Source organism: Gavialis gangeticus, unplaced genomic scaffold, assembly GCF_001723915.1.
Source record: "Gavialis gangeticus isolate Ggan-Ray unplaced genomic scaffold, GavGan_comp1, whole genome shotgun sequence".
Classification (NCBI taxonomy): domain Eukaryota; kingdom Metazoa; phylum Chordata; order Crocodylia; family Gavialidae; genus Gavialis; species Gavialis gangeticus.
In genome coordinates this window covers 18768681-18790547 of record NW_017729001.1, presented here as the reverse complement: position 1 = coordinate 18790547, position 21867 = coordinate 18768681, and the positions used below count along the sequence as shown (strand labels likewise).

Genomic DNA, 21867 nt, shown 5'->3' with positions numbered 1-21867 from the left:
CTTACATCTATTATAGCTGTGGGAAAAACTAGAAAAATTCAAATGAACTGTACATGTTTTTTTCTCAAGTCCTGTTTGCTAACGTATCTAAATTGTCACTGATGTCTGGTATCTTGATCTTATTTCTATTGAAGTGTATGGTTTCAATAGTGCAGGAACAAATCCTTTTACATTGGCAGCCTGTTACCTTCCAATTCCAAATGGGCATCTCTGTGCTTTAGTAAGCAGTGTTAAAAAAGTAATAATAGTGTAACTTCCTGCACTGTGGTGCAAAAAGGATGCACTTTTTCCTTGTAGCATCTATTTGTAAACTGAAAATCACTTAATGAGGGTTGCTAATGAACTTCAGTTACATCTGTTGTTATTTGCTGCATCTCTTACTGAAAAATTACAATGAATATGTTATTTTTTGGCTTATTTAATAGTGACTGTCACATCACGTCCTGATTGCTACTGGGGGCGCAACTGTCGGACTCAGGTTAAAGCACACCATGCTATGTAAGTCGTACGTTTCATAACTTTTTTCTTTAGCTTAATTAATCCATCCAGAGGTCTAAATACAGTCATTCTCAAATTATGGATCCTATCTAGGGTTCATAAAAAAGAGGCTTCTGCAGTACAAACCCAAACTAGGCGACTTTTCTTTTTTTTGTTGTTGTTTTGCTTTGGAATTGAAACCCATGGACTTTTTTAACGTGTGTTGGTTCGGTTCTAACTGAGATTGTTATAACCAGTGATTCCTATTTGAAACCACATGATCCGTAGAGATGTTCACTTAGGTTGTATACACACTTGAAATTCAAATAAGAACTCCATGCAGGTGGAAATCAAAAAAGTGGTCACACTAGCAGCTGTGAACTGAACTAATCATTTTGGCCCAGTTTCATTCTTTCTTATTCTGTTTTTTGTCGCTGCAAAAAAAAATTGGGGTGAATCTGAGGAGATGGTAACACTTTGCAGCCACAGTAATCTGAAGTGACCTGCCAGTCCTTGTTTCCAAAGTCTGATTCAGTGCTCAAATGTATGAGTTGCACTAGGTGAAGTGTGTATGTGTGTAGAGGGGGCAAAGGGGAGCAGATGAAGGGGATGCACATTCGCTACTTGAGTGTGTAATGCTTCTGGGGAATATAGACTCCAGATCCATCTGTGAAAGAAAGATGAGACTTCTGGGTAGGCCGTTTGGTAGACTGGTACCAGAAAGGCAATAAAAGGTCTGACCACTAAATACGAGTTGGGTGGGATTTCTTGGTCTCTCTTTTTTCTTTCTTCCAAACTACCACTGCTTTAACTAAGGATACACAGGAGCTTTTCTTCTTAGAAGTACTCTGATCAGTAATTTAGCTCAGAATGGTTCCCATAGGCTGTACTGGAAATGCCTGATCTTGCAGGCAAGCTGTTTTTCATCACAGGAGCTGGAGTAGACAGTGCAGCTGCTCTGTTTTCAGGGAAGTTGTACTTGTTCAGTTTTAAGCCTGAATTTGGTCAGGAGTTATAGGACTCCAAAACAAAACAAAAAACTAGCTTGCTTAGCTGGCAGTTGACTGACTGTTCAGCAGGAAGTATAGATAGAAAGACTCATTTTTGAATAATGATACAAGTTCTCAGTACAATTCGTAAAGAAAAGCTGTCACTTCCCATTCTATTGAGAGAGTGTTTTAATGAATGAAGGGCCCTGCTCTATACTCATCTAATCCTGTAACAAGAATATGCAATTACCATAATTTTCCTTTAATGTTATGACTACTATGGACTGAGAATAATTAGTCTTTGCAGCTTATGCAGGCAGATCATTAGAAAGACATTAAAAATGTTCATTTTCAGCATCTTTCAGAAGTAAAGATTTTGCAGTGTAAACACCAAATTAATCCTTTTTTGTTTGTGATTTGGAAATCTAAATCCAAAACACCAAAGCTTTCTGTAGTTCTGAGTCCTGTTACCAAGGGAAATTTTCTTGTTGAAGTTTAGGAAATTAATTCAGTTTCAAAGCTTGCCAGCCTTTCTACACAGATTGAAGATGAGTTGTAGGTTTGTTTTTGTTTGCTTCTGGAATAAAGACTGAAGGAAGCTTTAGAAGAGACTAGCTTTTTCTTAACCCCGTTAATGTTCTGCAAGTCTTGGACAAACTTCTGGTTCCACAGGGATGGAAAAATGCAAACCCCTGTTACAGCACCACTTGAACATTCATTGCATTTTACACCACCTGATCCATTAGCAAAATAGTTTTGCTTAGTGCAAATCAGGTTTTGCTTTAATCTTGCACTTGAATTACTTCAACCTCAGTCCTACTTCATGTTCAAACATAAATACAGCTGGTTCCCAATTTGTGTTTTTCCCTGTGTGGATTAAATGTTCCTTCCCACAAGGGCAAAACAGATAAGTTGTTGGCAGTAAAAATGTAGTTTCTGCCTAGAATTTGTGGTTACCAGGATGAACACTATGCTTCCTGAATGTAAACTAACTCATCGTGCTGTCTGCCTCAAGTGGGAATTTTTTTTTTTTTTTTTAACTTTAGTGCCAGAGAGATTGCAAGTCATCTTTGATTGCAAAAATCAGAGAACACATTTTATGTTGAAATTTATAAGCCTGAGTAATGTGTCCTGAAGCCTGTTTAACTGCCAGTCTTGGTTACTATGCTGTCAGGGCAGGCACGATTTTATTATTGTGTCCTTTCTCTATGTATCCTGTATTTAAAGTATGTAATAGTATGGAAGAACATCGTTAACAAGTTTTCTTTATGCATAACATAATTAACAAGTATTAGGTAGTAGAGATACAAAAAAAAAATGTTGTGGGAAAATGAGATTGAATTCTACCTTTAGTTAACGTAACAGGCTTCTTGGTTTTCAGTTTTTTGAATAACAGGTAAGATTAACATATAAATGTGTTACTTTAAGTTTTCATTGCTTTATTTTTTTTTTTAAATATCCTATGGGATATAGCCTTGACTTTTTCATGGTATATTACTACTTGCAGCTATATTAAAGCTTAATACTTTATTTTTTGTTTTTTTTATTTCAGGAAATTCAATCACATTTGTGAACAGACACGTTTCAAGAACTAAATATTTGTAGTCTGTAGGGAGAGGATGAAGCCTGAAATACAGATCTTACAGTAAATGTTTTCAGGGGATGTTCTTAGTTCCCTCATAGCAGGGAGTCAATAACTTGCATCAGGTACTCTGGTGTGACTTTTTTAATTTGTAGAGTCTTACAGTTGTATATGAGTAAGGTAGAAAACCTTTGTTTAAAAAAAGAAAAGAAAAGTGAAAAGCATTGCATTCCATCCTCATTAGTACAGCGTCCCTATTTCACTATGCTCAAATAACAGCCATAAATTGGAGGACCTAAGAATGAGCAAGGAATGTGTTTGCACTAAATGTGGCAGAAAATGAGAGAAATCCTTAGATTTTAAAATATAAATGATTTGTACCAGTATCTTGTTGGATATTTCAGGAGCCATTAATGTCCCAAAAAAAGGAAACTAAGTCTGCATTTTGTTGTACTCTGGTATTATTGTAGTAGGGCTAGAAAATCCATTAATATTCATTAAATATGCCATTAATATTCGTCAATTTTCAAAAAAGAGCTGATTGATTATATGCTCATCAGAACATGCATTTAACTACTTACTTTCCCCTATCCTTTCAACAACAAGCAACTTCAGGTTGCTGCCCTAATAGTATGTACAGTGCTATGACAGCAAACTATTACTTTTTTTTAGTTTAGTAGTCCTGTTTCTCTTCAATGTTAAAGATAAAAAATACACAATCATTTACAAACCAAATTCAAATTTGCAGCAGTAGTTGCCTATGTCTGAACAAACTTCTGTTTATTATCTGTAGAGCAACATTATATCAAAAGACCAAAACAATATTCCTGGTACAAAGCAGTCAGTAAAACAAGTTAGTGCAATTTTTTTAAATGCATTTTTCATTTGTTAGGCTGTAGCACATATACATTTGGTGAAAAAGTTTTAAAAGGCTGTCACTTTAGCAGAAATTATCTACAAAACAGCTCCACAACAGATGAACTTGAGCAATACGGAGGAATTCTTTTGCATTGGGAGGAGGGATTATAAAAAGGGACACTGATGTCAGTGACATATTGAGTGATTGTAGGCTACACTTTTTTTTTCCAAGTGTGTGTTTAAAAAAGCTTTCTGAGCATAATAAAATAAAAATAAAAACTGAGTGTACGCAAATATGTCATAATCATGCATTTGAGTACACCAGTTTTTTGGTTTTTTAAGTCCAGGAGAACAAAGCAGAATGGGAGAAAAGAGTACAAAATTACCTCTGTATATATATTGTTATTTTAAATGAGCCTTGTTTTGCAAACAAAATTTATATTTCAGTACTAAATACATACAATAGTAGGGAGCACAAGATAACACAGCACATTGTATCTATTCAGTGTCAGTTAATTAAACCAATATATCCAGTGCTGCACACTTTTAATATAAATGCTAATTAAAAATAATGCATTTGTGCTCAGATTTTTATTCTTAAGAATAGCTGCAGCAAGGATGGGTCTATGGACAATATCCCTGATGCAATTAAAAAGTACACTTTGTGTGGATTTCTCTTCCTAATCTCTGGGCATTTTTTCCTGTGAGTAAGATTGAAATCAGATCTGGAATAATACTTGAAATGTAACAACAAGAGTTTGTTTCTACTTTTTTTACTATAAACTAACAAATATTCTGTTGCATTATTTTATATTTAGAAAGTTTTTGGGTTGTTGTTTGTCTTTTTGGGGTTTTTTTTGGGGGGGGGGGAGGGGAAGAAAGGGATTGGATGAATAGTTATATTGTATCTTCTCAGGACAACTATTCCCAGCTGTCTGGTCTCAGTTTCATTGCTGGCTGTGCATGTAGCAAATTGCATGCATTGTGGAAGAAAAATGCCTTTGCACATTACATGCAGAAATGTCGTTTGCATTCTCACTCGCCACTTTTTCCACACCCCAGATAAGCTTTCAGCATGGGCTTGGCCCCAGGCTAGAGTTCAAGTCCCTAGCGTGCTGAATTTCTTTTGTTGAGTTACAGAACATGTCTACAGTACTGTGTACAATTTCACTTGCACTTACTCAAGCTGTTTGTGTGTATAGGGATGTGTATTACACAACTTACTAAAATTTGAAAGAAAAATCTCATGCTCTTAACATCTAAACTACCTGTACAGTAGAGATTTGTGAAATTACTTGGATATACCCTCTTTTTTTTTTCTCCATTTAGAGAATAAATCTGCCTTTCTATGCATAGGGGGTTGAAGTAGTGCAATTGAATGACTCTTTTGTGGATATATTGTACTTGGAAGAGCTAAGAAACTTTCTTGCAAATAGGGAGGGTGAATAAATCCTGATCTTTATATGCTCTTAAGTAACTAAGGGCATCTTTCATGGGTATTACATACTCTCTATACCAGTTCTTTTTAAATGTATGGTTGCCAGGTGATATTAGTTTCATGTGATAACTGTATAAACTATGCTTGTGTAATTGTTTAAATAGTGTAAAGGTGCAGCATATTTTTTAACCTAAGCACACCCCCACCTTCTTTATAAGAGAGATTTGGGAGCTAAGCGTGAACTGTTATAGATAGGTGTTGTGAAAATCAGGTTAATTATGATAGGGTTTAATGTAGCAGTGAATAAGATAGGCTCCCTCTTTTGAGAAAGTTCTCTTATAAAGAAAGTGGAGCGTAGTTCTTCCAATTTTTTGTGACTTTTCTGGACTAAAATGTTATTAATAAAAAAAACAACTCACTGAAGCTTGGTGTTTCTTCTGTGGTGGGAATCTTTCACCTCCGCACTCAGAGCAATAGGATGCTTTTTCTAATGGTTGGTCTTGTTGCCATCCCTTGAAAGTAGCTAATATTTGATACAAGAGGGTATCCAACTTGAACTTGTAATAACGGAGTGTGGAGATGGCCCTTGTCTTATGGCACTGCAGGGTTTCAGTTTAGCCTCCTTTAAAATACAGTCAGACAGTTGAATAGGATTCTTACCCCTTCCAGATTTTATAACAAGTTAGCTGTATGACAACTCTAGCTCTGCTGCACTCAAGCAACTACACAAATACAAGTCTGGTAAATAAGGAACTTCAGTCCCAGGGGCAGGAACAAACCATTTATTTCCTACTAAAGAACTGGATTCTCTTCTGACTTGAGGAACGGGTACTTCAGCAATTCCATAGTACCTATCACCATTACTGACTGTACCTAAAGTAACATTTAAAAGCCAGCACAGAAACTAATGCTACTGTAATAGTAAATATATTCTCAGTGGTCTAGTTCAGAAGTACAGGACCTAAGATTACGAATAACTACTACAAGTGAAAAAGTTAGATTCTGCTATAAGAAACTGCATTCATGGGTCTAGTGAGAAGAGTTTTTAAAGCTATTAATTTGACTTTGAAAATACTGAAGCCAAAATTATCAAGACTTGAAAGTTTTAAAGAGCAGGTTAGGATCCTAGCATTTTGAATTGTTACAGTTTTCACAAGCTAAGTTGGGAATTAAAAATCTTTTAATACTGTAGCTAATCCATACCACCTATGGCTTGAGCTAGCTATCCTTCACGCTTCAAAAATAATACTGAATAAAAATTCCCCTCTTGCAATCTAGAGAGCTGTAAATAAGGCACTTGCCAGCCATCAGGCTGGGGTCCTTCTCAGTGACAGTATTGTATTTGGGAGCAGAAACCCAAATTGCAGTCTGTTGAGCATTTTCTGGAACCCCCCCCCCAACCTAATTATACTATTTCTTTCAGCAGCACTTAATATGTGAAGATTGCTTTTTCACATCTACCCATTCTGACTTTCAATAATGTAATTTCATGCCTCAGGTCATTAACGTCCATATAATTTTTTTTAATTCACTACTTAAATGTGCCAGATGAGGCTTAACTTCAAAAGGCACCCCCAAAAAGAACATGCATATTTTTTAAATTTTTATATTCAGTTTTCAAGATGGGTATTTTCTTCTTATCTGTTACAGCTGTTTTGGATTAACTGACTATTAGCTGGAGTCCTGTCACTTCCTTACCCTCAGCCTATCCATCCATAAATCATTTGGAACTTACTGCTGAGTAATTTACCATATTTAACATACTTTGACTTATTTCAAAAACAAAACAAAATAAAATGAACAAGTGGGTTGTGGTAGGTGATAAGTCAGAGTTGATAACCCGTTTGCCTGCACCACAATGACTTATTTCTTAGGAGTGTGAAAAAGTAATGGTATTGCTTTGTAATCTGCTGGACCTTAAAAATGGCTGAAAGTAAGGTCATGGTATTGTTTCTACCAGTTGAGTGCATTTTCCTGCCCAACCCCCTGCCTCTAGTACATCCATGGTTTCATAGGACAGCCCTTCAGTATTAATGAAACTCATTAAAAACTAATCTCAGTCAAATTAAGGTAATAACTGTGTATTCAAGTCTATGAAGTGTCTTCGTATAATCCTCTCTTCCCTGTTGTTTTGGCCTCTTGTGAACAGTAGAGCTGTTAAAGAAAAGAAAACTACTGTCACAGAACCCAGTTTTTTTATTATTAGTGAGCAAAACAGGGCTGCCTTATACTGCCTTTGGAAGTCCTGCTACCAGCTGCTAGCTAGTGTTTTGTGTGAGGGAGAAGAGGCTGAAGGAATACTTCAAGCACATTGTGAAAGACTATCCTGGCATGTATGATACTGATACAGTAGGTACAGACACTAGAAACAGAATCAAGAGTCTAATAAATTGCCTCTGCACTAAGAAAATTAACATGTGATACTTTTATTGTAAAGTATTTTGTTCTTTTCCCCTCTCCACCCATCCCCAACAGCAGTTGCTGATGGGTACTGGTCACCCAAGTAATATTTTTGAAGATGATTCCTCAGTTCTTGATAATTAGAAATCTAACAACATAAGTAACATAGCGTAATGCTTTTGCATTACAATGTAGCATTGTATATGGAAGCCAACACAATTACATTCTTTATTAAAATACAGAGTATTGCAGAAATCTAAACGTTTTAAGTCATAAATATATTAACTCTTCCCTTTAATTCATGTACTATTAAAAAAAACCTAGAGCTAGGGTTCTGTGTTCTTTGTTTAGGGCAGACTGGTAGATATTAAAGTTAGCTGAGGCCTCTTTGTGTGGTTCATTTTTGGAGAACAAGCTACCAAAAGGCATATTCTTCTTCAATGTGACCACTGTCATTACCACACAATAGTTCTAATTCTGTGTGCATAAACAAATGCTAAACAAAATTATGACCATGTGTTATGCATTTCAGACACTAAGAGATGGCAGAGGAAAGCTAGAATAGCAGATGAAATCATAAATAAGTCAGGACCAAACTGGGGTTAAGTTTTTTAGAAGCCAGACTTGGATGCCTTTGTCTGGAAGGATTAAGATCCCTCATTTGATTCATGGTATAGTGGACATGAGGCAGATTTGACTTGTTGATTCCCCCCCCCCCTTCTCGCACCTGTCTTATGGTGTATTTGGAGCCTTTTATCAGTTTAAAGCAGTCCACAAAAAAATTCCTTAACTTTAGGAAAGCCAGATCATGCTTGTTGTAGCTTGCGTACACATGTACTTCTTGCTGAAACAGTAAAATATCATTGGGAGGCGATTAAAATACTGATACAGTTCTTAAAGGCAATCGGATTAGCAGAATTCCCTTTGGTTCAGTCTTATGTTGCAAACCTTGGCTTTAAATCAGGGTGGCACAGCGACTTAGGAGTTCATTTCTACAGAGAGCATTCTGAAGTCTGCCCCACTTAGTCTTTAAGTCTTGCCTGCTGAAGGAAGGGAAAATAGTTCTCCAGTCAATGTGCGTTACCAGCAATAAATAGTTGGTTAATACAGTATTATAAAGAGCAGTATTATAAACTATCAAGAAACGGACACTGATAACTTTATTCCTACTAACTATTTTGTTACCTTGTATACATATTCCTGTTGCCATGAAGAATTGCTTAAAAAGAATGTAGTGCTCCCTTAATGTGTGTCTGCTAAAAATAACAAAACAAAGAAGGTAGAAAGCGTGACATGCTACTGAAATGTTGGAGCTTATGTTAATTTGGATGACATCAGACAGAATGCTAACACTTTACTTTCACTACTATGGTGTCTGAAGGCCTAGATGTCTTTTAATAACCAGAAAACAGTTGATAATTAGGCTTTGTGCCCAAGTGAAAGTCACCAGCTATAGAAACATGGTTTAAAAGAAATTAATGTGTTTGTTTGTTTTTTTTAAATCCATAAACATGCAAGTTCAAATTCTACCCTTGGCTAGCTAGCCAGGTGTAACTTGAATTGTGCAGATGTGCCCGAGAGCCGAATTTGGTTCATATACTGTAGACAAAAAAATACAAAAAGAAATATCACAAAGACCCTGAGGACTGGTTTCCATTTCACACCACAAGCCAAAGTTGTAAATCAAATTTTTCCTTTACCCTACTGCAAGATCATGGTTATTCAGTATTAAAACCTGTTTATGGAGTCATTTCATCACTCTTCCATACTTTGCAATCAAAATTCCATGCCAGAAGAATGGAACTAGGGCTAGGACTTCGTTACATTCATTAAGCCCAGGTGAACATGATGAATATGACTTTTACACACTGCTGTCAGTTTATACCCATAACTCTACTCTGCTGATAGGGAGGAGAAACAAATTAAGCAAAGTTGCCACTCCCCACAGGCCTGACTGTTCCACCACAGAAGATAACAGCAGCTTAGTGCATCTGTTCTTGCACCCTGATGCTTTTAGTCGCTCAGGTTAAGTCTGAAAGCATCACTGAACTGACGTTTGACTTGATGTACAAGCATCCATGGCATCACTCTTCTGTGATGATTTAGTGGTACTGGTGCCTGCAATAGGTGATCTATGCTGGTCTCTGGAAGAGCTACAGGTCCTCAGATGTTCCTTGCCTAAGCCAGGAGACTTTCCCCAAAGAGGGACATCAGGTATGAAGTTGGGGTGCCTAACAGGCCCATCTCCCTTTCCAGTCAGAGCCACAGGTGATTTATCCAGCCTAGCCTTCACTGGAACACATGTGAAAGTTTGCTCAGGCAGAGCCTCTCCACATTGACTCAGATGCTCTGCTAGGACCAAAGGTTGCTGATCATCCCCTTCTTCAGAAATAACAAAGGTGTGACTGGCTTTGTCTGTTTCTAATGAGAACTCCTTGGTCTTTGAGCCACTGACCAAACTGCTTTTCAAAGGGAAGGAGCCTTCAAGACAGTTTTTTGGGCTCTGGCTTTGGCTGTCAATTGAAGATATGGCCCCCAAGTGTCTTGAAGAATCCAAAGACCTCGCATGTTTGCAATCAGGGGAGCTGGTTAAAAACCCAAAGTAGGGGTTCCCAAACCTGGATTTCTTCAAGTTACAGGAGCTCAGCTTCCGCTGCCTCTGTGCAGACTGGGTTAGTGGGTATGATGCATTACTGGTGGATGAATCAGAGTAAACAGGCTCAGAGGTGCCCTCTACCTCAGTGTCAGAAATTACTTTTCTAGTTGCTGCACCCTGGTTTCTTGAAGATGTAGAAAAATGCTGCCAAAAGAATAAGTTAACAGAACAGGCTTTTAAACATATAGGAGTTAACAGTTAAATATCTTGCCCTGGTTGAGAAGCCATACTGCTTCCTTTCTTTTCCCAAAGCACTAGGTTGTGGAGATAGAAAAGGATTTTTGTTAGTTCTAGAACAGGCTTTAAGTTTGCGGACTTCAGAAATCAATGAGACGATCTTGGGCCTACGGGTTTCCCACAGTACAGAAAAACAACTGAAAGAAACTACGATGTAACCAGAAAAAGATATGCCAGTGATTTGAGACTGTTTCTAAAGAGTACGCAGTCCTTCATCCAAGTGCTTAAGCCTGGGAAATGCAGCTTCCCATCAGCACTTTAGGATCAAGCCCCTCATGATTTGTTTTTCAGAAATAAGAACGCTGGGGACTGGACCATTAGAGCTCAAACAATTAGGAAGGGAAGGGGAGCTTGTAAAAGAAAGCAGCAGAGTTGCTGTGCAATATCAACCTTTCTTTGGGTGTCATTAGGGGCATGGAATGCAATTCCTGTTTCTTCCTTGTAAATACTTACACCGCTGTCCACCAGCTTGCTGAAGGGGCTGGTAGTGCTCCAACTGCGCCATTTTTTCTGTAACTGAGGTATTGGAGCCAATAAATCTTGAAAAGTTCGGGCACTCCAAGTTCGTTGTCTTGAATAATGGTTTTCTGCTGCTACATTCCCTTTGTCGATGGTGCCTGCTCCTGGGGCCAAGTGATCAGAAGTCAGCCAACTGGACACAGAGGCTGGACTCGTGATACTTCTCTTTAGTTTTTTGTCCTACAAGAGCAAAAAAAGTTAAGTGAGGATCATTTTCGGTTTCTTTTGGCCAATGATCTCCAAACCACTTTACTAGCTAAGGCCTCAGTGGCATAAAAGGACTACAGCTGTCAGAGGAAGGACTTTGGTTCTTTGAATGGAATAAGATAGGTCAGTCTGTACATCACCTGTCTACAGTATGGTTAAAACAGGAAGCAATAAACCCACCATGTTACCCACCCCACAGAGTAGTTGTGCCTGGCATTATTCTTTTCTAAATTGTCTGTGATATATGAAACCTGAACATTTTTAAAGTTACTAGTTTTAAGTGAACCCTTGAGAACCAAGGCTAAAGATAACTTAGTTTGAACCTGATTGGACCAAATTTGACTGTCCCCTGTAGCTTCTGCTAAGCAGAAGTGATTTGTCAAGGTATAGGTCCAGGGGAAGAACAGAATTCTGTTCTTTTTTGTTGGCTAAGAAAGAAGCATATTGGCTCAGAGGTTGTGGTTCAAATGTTGAACAATATTGCTTTCAATATTAAGCTTTTAAAAAAAAGCTAATGGTAGGATTTAATTCCAATAATTGGTCCTGACACACTGGTGGCTTTATTTCATATGTAGTTTAATATCAGTAATAGCTTAACCTCAGTGTCATGTTTCCTTGCTTTTTTCAAATAAAAAATGAATGTAACATGAATTTACATGAATCTAGCTTCTTTTCAAAGGATATGGATCCAAAATATTTCTGGACCTGGTGGTTTATTATAAAAAGCATGATTCACATCTCCACCATCCTCACCCTCCTCCAATTCTAGCTCCTACAAACTTCTCAGTCTAAAACCAAGAGCTTGTACTGCCTGGGCTAGAAGACTGTGATCTATTAGCTTATGGCAGCAGCAAACTGAGGTCCCCTTTAGTCAGTCTAGCCATAAAGAGGGCTGAAGCACACTGTGTAAGTTGCCTGTAAAATTCATGTTACATTCATGATGTCCCTGCTACTGGCGTGCTGCCCAAGAACACAGCACACCATAAAAAGCCAAGATGCAGAGCCATGGATCCCCTTTAAAAAGTCAAACAAATGCTATCAATAGACTGCAGTACAAAGAGAAGCAGATGGTGAAGGTAAAAAACACAGGCTTAAGAGTTGTTCTAAAATAGACACACTGCTTGTTTTCTTAGAGGTTGTCTATATGCCCACACAATATAGCCAGGATGCATTTCCTCCACTCATCAGCATCTTTCCTCACCTCCACAACTGCAGTAGCACAATGCAGAATTTATTTGCTCCCCCAGCTGTTGCCTGCGTATAGCTTTGACTCTTGACAGTGGATTAGTTTTCTGCTATGTTGTTAAAAAAGAGCCAGCCTATCACTGACCCCTCCCCAGCAGAACTCAGGCCCATTCTCACTGGGAGGCAAGGGAGCTGGTGGCCAACTACTATTTCTCAGTAAAAGGATTTGGATAATCTTTTCTGCAAAGCTTCTTACAGTTTTCTTTGTCTAGACAAGCATTTCTGGTAAGGCAAGTCTGGAAGCCTTGTTTATTGTAAAGGCTCAAGATTTCACACCTCCATAAGCATTAGGGTAATGTCACAACTCATGCCAAGAGAACAACAGTCCAGTAGATGACCTGAACTATGTGCCCAGTGCTGGCTCATAGAAGGTAGTGCAAACAAATCAGGCCATATTAGGGGACTCGTGCTGAAATTAAAAGCCCTCTTTCCAAATCTCTACAGATATAGTTGTACTCAAGGTCAAATCTGTGCCTTGAATTTAAATCGAGTGTGCAAATCAGTACATGCACTTCTAATAGCCATAATGCAGGCATAGTGTGTTCCTAGATCAGGCAGCATGGCTCCTAGCATGCTGAAAATCCAGGACTTAGATTTCTTTGTGTCCTTCCTGGCGAGGTCCACCACATCTGTCATCAACAAGCCTGAATCTTAACACCTAATCCAGAGTCTTTTAAGTTTGGCCAGGAACAGGTACCTATGTAGGAATCCTACTGAATTATCAGCCCTTTACTCTAAGATCAAATGAGGTGTTATTTTGACATTTTATATCCTCCAATACATCATATGGACACAGCAATAATGGCCTATAAAGGTGCTGATTAACTGCAAGATGGCTATTTCTGAGGAATCTGTGAATGCTCAGAACTTTATGGAGGAAAGGGGCAAAATACAGATTTTCCATCCTGAGCTACTCTCATCACCACCAGGTGGTAGTCTTACCAATGGGGAGAAGCACCCAGGAGAAAGAGTATACATCTTGCAAAGGCCTATTCTCTCAGTCTACTCACTTCAGGATAGAGAGCCAGTGGTGATGATGCAGGCAGAAAGCATGCATCAGATAACAAAGAATTGCAACAAGGGAAGTTCAGGTTGGCTAGTAGGAAAAAAACCTTTCACTAGGAGGGTGGTGAAGCACTGAACAGGTTACCTAGAATGGTGGAATCACTACCCATGAAGGTTTTTAAGGGCTGGCTTGGCAAAGCCCTGGCTGGAATGATCTAGTTGGATGGTCCTGCTTTGAGCAGGGGGTTGGACTAGATGACCTCCCAAGGTCCCTTCTACTCCTAATTTTCTATGATTCTATGAATAGTTAAACCTAAACTGATTTCTCTTTGTGCACAGTGTTTCTTCTCTTCAGATTCTAAGACTTTTAAAATGCAAAGTGCTGCTGTAGATTGACCAATTAGCCACTAGAAGAAGGACAAGCATTAAACCAGGGGTGGGCGGAGTCCAGCCAGACTCCATTTCCCAGCAGCTCCTGCCTGCATGGCTGGGGCTGGTCTCCATGGAGACCCCAGATGCAGTTGCGCTATGACAGTGCAAGGCTAGGGCTGCCAAGGAGACTGGCCCCAGCCACACTGGCAGGGCTGGGGGCTGCTCTGGAGCTGCTGGGATCTTTGTTTCAGTAGTCACTACTGAGATGGAAGAGGGTACATCTGGGTCAGTCAGCTGAGTGCATATTTGTTACAACTTCAAGAAAATCCCACCCAAACTTATTTCTTCAGGGACTACACTGCCTTATACTGGCCTCCAATAAGAGCTAGATATTACAGATTCATAGTCAGAAGGGACCTCAGTGGGCCATCTAGTCTGACCCCCTGCCTCTGGCAGGCAAGAAAAGTCACCAGCCCTGGGGTCATGTGATCCCAGCCAGGTGCCTGTCCAGTCTCTTCTTGGCAAGATGGGGCGAGCACCACCTCCCTTGGGAGCCCATTCCAGATTCTGGCAACCCTGACCATGAAGACCCTTTTTCTAATGTCCAGTCTAAACCTACTCTCCAGTAGCTTATGACCATTGTTCCGGGGGTGCCATGGTAAACAGATCATCGCCTGCTTCATGTTGCTCTCCCCTTATGAATCTGTATGCTGCCACAAGGTCCCCTCTCAGCCTTCTCTTGGAGAGGCTGAAGAGGTTAAGGTCCTTTAGCCTTTCCTCATAGGGCCTTCCCTGCAGGCCTCTAATCAGGCAAGTGGCTCTTCTGTGGACCCTCTCCAGGTTGTCTGCATCCCACTTGAATGGTGGCATCCAGAACTGGACACAGTATTCCAGCTGCGGTCTGATCAGTGCCTCATAGAGGGAGAGAATCACTTCCCTGGACCTGTTTGTGAAGCACCTATGGATGCACAACAAGGTGTGATTGGCTCTGCTAACTGCTTACATCACATTGGCGACTCATGTTCATCCTGGAGTCAACAGTGACTCCAAGATCTTTTTCTGCCTCAGTGGAACTGAGGAGGTCGCCCCCCAGCCTGTAAATATGATGGCAGTTCTTCCTCCATAGATGCAGCACCTTGCACTTATCCTTATTGAATTACATCCTGTTGCTTTCTGCCCACTTCCCCAACCTGTCTAGGTCAGCCTGGATCTGGTTCCTCCTCCCCAGGGTGTTAGATGCACCCCCATAATTTTGTGTCGTCTGCAAGTTTGGACAGGGTGCTTCCCAACCCCTCATCCAGATCACCGATGAAGATGTTGAACAGCACCGGCCACAGAACTGAGCCAAGGGACTCCACTGCCCACATCTTCCAGGTTGACACCAACCTGTCCACTACCACCCTCTGAGTGTGACCCTTGAGGCAATTTGCTACCCAGTCTACCATGTAATCATCCAAGGCAAATTCCCTCAGTTTATTTATAAGGATGGTATGGGATACCTTGTCAAAGGCCTTCTCAAAGTCCAGATAGATAACATCCACCTTGACTCCTGCATCTAAACAATTGGTGGCCTTGTGATAAAAGGAAACTAGGTTAGTCAGGCAGGACCTGCCTGCTAAAAACCCATGTTGGTTACCCCTCCGCATCACATTGGCCAGCAGGCTCCCACAGATGTGCTCCTTGATAATTTTTTCTAGGATTTTCCCAGGGATAGAGGTAAGACTGACTGGTTTATAGTTCCCCAGGTCCTCCTTCCTCCCCTTCTTAAATATTAAGACGACGTTAGCCCTCTTCAAATCCTCTGGAACCTGACCCAAACACCATGAGCACTCGTATATCCTTGCCAGTGGATCATCTATGACCCCCGCCAATTCCTTCACTACCCGTGGGTGGAGTCCCTCTGGTCCCGGTGATTTGAATACGTCCAGTCCCTCCCAAGTGTCTTTTTACCCTGTCGGCACCGACCATTGGTTGGCTGACGTTCCCTTTGTTGGTGTCCGTGATGTATGTTGAGGGTTCATCTAGATTCCCATTTAAGACAGAGGCAAAGAACTCACTGAAGAGCTCTGCTTTGTCCCTGCTATCCATCACTTAAGCCCCCTTGCCCATCCTGTATGGGTCCTCTGCTACCCTGCACCCTCTTTTTGCTCCCAACATACCTAAAGAAGGACTTTTTATTCTCCTTAATCCCTGACGCTAGCCTGAGTTCTAGAGTTGCCTTGGCCTTCCTGACTGACTTCCTGCAGGTACAGGCCAAAGAAGTATACTCCTCTTTGTTAGCTACCCCCTCCTTCCACTTCCTGTACGCCTCTTTTTTTTGCCCTTAAGGTATCTTGGATGCCCCTGGTTAGCCAAAGGGGCTTCCTGGCCCCCTTGCCCCCTTTCCTCTGCCATGGGATTGACTCACTCTGAGCCCAAAGAATGGTTTCCTTAAGGAATGTCCACCCATCCTGGACCCTCAACACATCTAAGTTCTTAGCTCCTAGCACCCTGCTAACCAATCCCCTGAGTCTATTAAAGTCAGCTTTTTTAAAGTTTAGCACCCGGGCCCTGCTGGATATAATGCCCACCCTTTGCTGGATAGTGAATTTTATCATTTGTTGATCGCTGTCCCTTAAGTTGCCTTGAATCTGCAGGTCCCCCACTAGGTCATCCCCTGTGGCCAACACCAAGTTGAGCAAGGCATTGCCCATGGTGGGACACCTTACTTCCTGTGTTAGGTGGAGCTCCTGAATGCAGGTTAAGAACCTGAGAGAGTGGTTAGGATCTAGCTGACTGCTCCTCCCAGCATATGTCTGGGTAGTTAAGGTCCCCCATGACTACCATATCTCTAGACCTCACAGCCTCTTCTAGCTGCTTGGAAAATTCCTGTCTAGCTCATTGTCCTGCTGTGGTGGCCTGTAGTAGACCCCCACCAGATCCCTTTCACCCCGAGCCCCTTGGATCCTAACCCCCAGAGTCTCTGCTTGACCACCCTCTGACCCTAATTTGATTAGGGAAGATGTGTACTGTTCTTTGACAGAGAGAGCAACTTCCGAACCTTTTTCCCCTACTCTCCTTCTCCTATACAACCTATAGCCCTCTATTCCCACCACCCAGTCATGAGAAGAATCCTACCAGGTTTCAGTTAGTCCTACTAGGTCAAAGTTGTTGCTCGCTAGCAAGAGCTCTAGGTCCTCCTGCTTGTTTCCCATGCTTCTGGCATTTGTGTATATCCACCTAATTCCCCTTGTGGCTGTCCCTGGTCCCCCCACTGCTGCAGTCCAGCCACTGCTGTCTAATAGAATCCTGGCAACCCTGCTACATACCTGGGCTGATCTTGTGGGCGTCTCTTGGTTTGGTGTTCCATGGCTCCCTCCGTACTCGTCCTCCCCTTCCCCTGATGAATCTAGATCCACTACTTAGTGCCCCCGGTATAGAGTCACCTGAGATACAGAAGCTACCAAGATCCTTCACTTGTTCTACGCTTAGCACAAAACAAACTGATGACTCTGGAAAGATTTTAAATATTGGGTCATAAGTGATTTAAACTGGGTGCATCTAAATGTGCAATTTACTGCAGAGTAGACTAATTAGCCCCACATTAAAGTGTTACCGTCTACATGTGCGCCAGGAAACTAATTAACTCTGCTGTCAGGGACAGTACTATCTTATAGCAAAGTAATTAACTGCACTGAAATACACATGTAGATAGTGACCAAACAGGGGGGCCAGACTCCTGGCTGCCACCCAGCCCCGCAGGTTCAACACCCTCATGCCCACCACCTGAAGCCCATGGTCGACTCCCCATGCCCCCTGCCAGCCCAGGCCTGTTCTACCCCAGCTCAAACTGCTGTTGTCCCAGGTGCATGTGTAAATACTGCACCTGGGAGCAGTTTATTCCAGCTCAAAGAGCTCTGAAGCTCATTGCTTCATCTTAATTTCACGTGTAGATACACCTACTGATGCTTAAATCACTACCCTGCATGCTTGAGCCAAATGTGAGCACAACTGTTTGTCAACCATCTGCATTTCCAAAGAAACACCTGGAAGACCTGCAAGAAAGTGAACTAATACGAGTACCAGCCAGACGAGAAAGGCCTCTATGCAGCTTTAGTTTTTATAAACAAAAACAATTAATTCTCCAAAGAGTCCTGCCAGTCTCACAGGAAAGGCCCAATTTATTGGCAGGTTTCTAATAACCTTCAGAAACAGCCATGCAGAATAATTATTCCTGGCAAATGGAGAAACTGAAGTACTGAACAAGTGATCATGCAACTTGCCTCCATGGAGTCCATGGCAGAGCCAGATGCAGGATGTGAGAAATCCAAATCCCAGTTCCTTCTTCCAATCATTAGAAATTATTTCATGCCAAATTCTATCTTCAGGAAATGTTAGCACCTAAGTTAACTGCACTGGGCATGTCATAGAACCTGTTGGCACTGCTGTCCCCCGACATGAAAGATTAATTTTGGTATTCTGATCCCATTCGGTCTCACTTGCTCTCCAAGTCAACAACAGCCAGATTTGTCATGGAGACCAACCACAGATTATGTCATGCTGTGGCCACTCTGGTTAAGGAACTGTGTTATTCAACCATGAAATCTCCAAATCAGCCTCAACCAGCAAAAGCATTGGCCACTACAATAAGGAAGGGCTGAAAAGCGATAACAAACAGGAGAGTTCCTGAAGGACCTGGTAGGTACAGTGTTCAAAGGATATGCTGGGAGAAAGTAGAGATGTGGATTTGAAATGATGGACCCAACCTGCAGAAGTTGTTAAATCCCCAACCCCATTGCCCATATGGGTGTACCTGTATTCTGTATGTGGTAAAACTCAACCCACTGGGACCAGGGCCAGCTGAAATAATAAATACTTCATCACTCCCAGTTTCAGTGGTCACTGCTGATGTGGAAGAAGGCACATCTGGGTCAGTCAGCTGAGGAGAGAGGTCTGTGCTGCCACCAGATGAAGTGACTATGGGGAAAAGATAAAGATTTCTCAAATCCTTAGTCTAGGCAAAGGATTCAACCTACCACAAGGGTAGAACTGCAAAAAGTAACCCCTGGCTGCTATACAGATCTGCACAAGAAGTCAACCTGTCACTGAACCATTAACTTGCCCTATTCTGCTGAAATCTGGAGAGGAGCCAAAGGGGACTAAAATCCAAAAGCCCACATTCAAACAGAGCTGGGCCAAACCTTAACATCATATCCAAACTCCCATATTTAGTTCTGGATTGGAACCTATGTAGTATGTGGATATAAGAGATGTAGTCTTTGAGATTGCCTGAACCCCATGAACAGCACTATCTCAAATGAGCTCCAAAAAACCTCCAAAATTGTGCTCATTGCATATGAAAGTTTATGATCTTTTTTGTTAAGGTCAAAGAGCTCTGGAGACTCAGACTGCCAGATTTGTCCAACCACAATCTTCTCAGTGACCTTTCCCCATAAAGGACAGTTGGAAGCTGTCATAGTGAGTAATGCAGTCAACTCGGTTGATTTAAGCTGGACTCGAGCTCTTTGCTAGCCAACATTTTTGAGACAAACATTGATGATCTCCAACACAAGGCCCAGTACCACCCCACCCCCTGGCCTTTTACCAGCCAGAAGAACAGGGGTACAGCTCATAGGTCATGGCTTTAATGGATCCATCAAACCACTGACAGTGTCAATAGTTGAGCCTCTCATGGCCTCATTTGGACTGCACTACAGTAAATAGCTTACTCTTAATTAGCATCATATTTGGGCCCAATTTTGTTTAGGATCTTCTTCAATGACCTGGAAATGGGTGCACAGTGAAATCTCCAAGTTTGCAGATGATACCAAATTATTCCATGCAGTTAAGTCTAATGGGAAGGAGCTGCAGAAAGATCTCACCAAGCTAAGTGAGTGAGCAAAAAAATGGCAAATGAACTTCAGTGTTGATAAGTGAAAGATAATGTACCGGAAGGGAATAGGAAAAAAAAAAAATGGAGAACATCATCATGCCATTATACAGATCCATGGTGTGCCCACATCTTAAATACTGTGTGCAGTTCTGGTCTCCACATCTCAAAAAGGATGTAGTAGAATTGGAAAAGGTACAGAGAAGGCCAACCAAAATGATCATGGGTATGCAACTGATGCCACACCAAAAAAGACTAAAAAGGCTAGGACGCTTCTGTTCGGAAAGGCAGCGGCTGAGGGGGGATATGATAGAGGTCTATAAAATCATGAAGGGTGTGGACTAAGTAAACAGGGAACTGTTGTTCACCAAGTCCCAGAATACTAAAACTAGGGGGGCACTTGCTGAAATTACTAGGAGGCAGCTTTAAAACTAACAGGCAAAAGCACTTTTTTTTCTTTACGCAACATACAGTTAACTTGTAGGATTCATTGCCACAGGAGGTGGTAAAGGCAGATAGCATAGCCAGGTTGAAGAAGAAACTAGGCAAATTAATAGATTATAGATCTGTTTAACAGCTGTTGAACAGAATGGTTGGAGATCTCTGGCATCTCTATACCAACAATGCTGGATATCAGGAAGGATAATGGATAGGGAACAGATCACTCTAGATCAGGAGTGGGCAATTATTTTGGGTGGAGGGCCACTTACTGAGTTTTGGCAAGCCATCGAGGGCCACATAGATAGCACAGATTAATATTAATTTTCAAAAATTTTTAGGGGCCCCACAGGCCAGATAGAATGGCCTGGCAGGCCGCATCTGGCTCATGGGCCGCATTTTGCCCACCCCTGCTCTAGATCTACTCAGGTCAGTGCTCTCCCACTACCAACCACTCCTGCTGCTGTCAGAGGCAGGATACTGGGCAAAGTGGACCATTGGTCTGACCCAATATGGTACTACTTATTTTGCTGTGGACATACGATTACTCCAGGTAATCCAACACACACAAATTCCACAAAGCCATTCTCCTCAAATGAGGAAGGCATAGAAGAAAAACTTGCAGGTTTTCTAGGTGTTTTTGCTGCCAGGTCTGTGACAGAATGAACCAAGGACACATCTGCTCTGCTAATCTTGCATCAATGCTATGCTGTTGGATGGGACAGGTTTTATTAGCAGAGTTCTGAAATGACACTGCTGAGTGTTGCTTGCAAGGGAATTGCTCTACCAGTGCAAATGGAAAGGGCAGTAAGAGAGAACCCCACAGTAAAAGCCTTTTGTATGGGATGCCTTGTATGAGATCCACATCACTTTGCACACAGCTGGAGAAGCAGCTCCTGGGAAGGAGAATGAATTCCCTTAACAGACAACGGGCTCTAGGCTGAACCAACATGTGCTGCTTACCCACTTGCTCCCAGCTGACAGAGTGGTTGTTGTTTTCATTCTCTCGACTTGGCACCACAAGCTGGAGCTCATTGATATCAACAGCAGAGTTCTGGATCCCATTCTACAACTCAGAACATGCCCCAGTAAACATCTTCAGATAAACAACATAACAGCCAATGTGCAAAAGAGAAACAAATTACTGAAACAATTAACACTAACCTCCTGGTCACTGTGCACATTGGCAGGGCTCCTTTTGGGACACATTTTCTGCCTGAGAAAGAGAGCAAACAGCCCAAGAATGAGTTAGAAATTCCAAAGGAGGAAAGTTCTCGTCCGTGATCATTCTAATAGGGGACAAAAAAAATAACAGAACACAACTGAATGACTATGCACTTACATTTCTACTTCTGAGAGTCCAAAGCACTTTACCAGCCTTCTTGTAGCAAGGCCAACAAGGAAAAACGCATCTCAGGAGGAAGTCAACCAGGGCAGAAGAAGTTAACTAGGCTTTCCAAGATACTACAACGGGTCTGCAGCAGAACCAGAAGTGGAAGCCATGCATCATCTCAAGTACCATTAAACTCTCCTCAAAAGAGCAGACCTTTAGTTTCTCCCTTAGTCTTGTGCTGG

At 41.4% G+C, this 21867-nt stretch overlaps 2 protein-coding genes across 5 annotated transcripts in view; one reads left to right on the top strand and one right to left on the bottom strand.

Moving 5' to 3' along the window:
• Window positions 1-5762, top strand: part of CHFR (checkpoint with forkhead and ring finger domains) — a 48920-nt gene extending 43158 nt beyond the window's left edge. For all 3 annotated transcript variants that reach the window (XM_019507012.1, XM_019507011.1, XM_019507010.1), the window contains exons 17-18: window positions 426-498; window positions 3019-5762. In XM_019507012.1, the coding sequence (XP_019362557.1) occupies window positions 426-498; window positions 3019-3061 (116 nt within the window). In that variant the 3' untranslated portion in view covers window positions 3062-5762. The remainder of the gene's footprint in view (window positions 1-425; window positions 499-3018) is intronic.
• Window positions 5763-7754: 1992 nt separating this feature from the next.
• The window catches only part of LOC109290471, a 48079-nt gene continuing 33966 nt past the window's right edge, over window positions 7755-21867 (bottom strand). For both annotated transcript variants that reach the window (XM_019507009.1, XM_019507008.1), the window contains exons 3-7: window positions 21457-21508; window positions 21256-21358; window positions 18778-18941; window positions 11091-11336; window positions 7755-10544 (exon numbers count right to left, since the gene is read on the bottom strand). In XM_019507009.1, the coding sequence (XP_019362554.1) occupies window positions 9786-10544; window positions 11091-11336; window positions 18778-18941; window positions 21256-21358; window positions 21457-21508 (1324 nt within the window). In that variant the 3' untranslated portion in view covers window positions 7755-9785. The remainder of the gene's footprint in view (window positions 10545-11090; window positions 11337-18777; window positions 18942-21255; window positions 21359-21456; window positions 21509-21867) is intronic.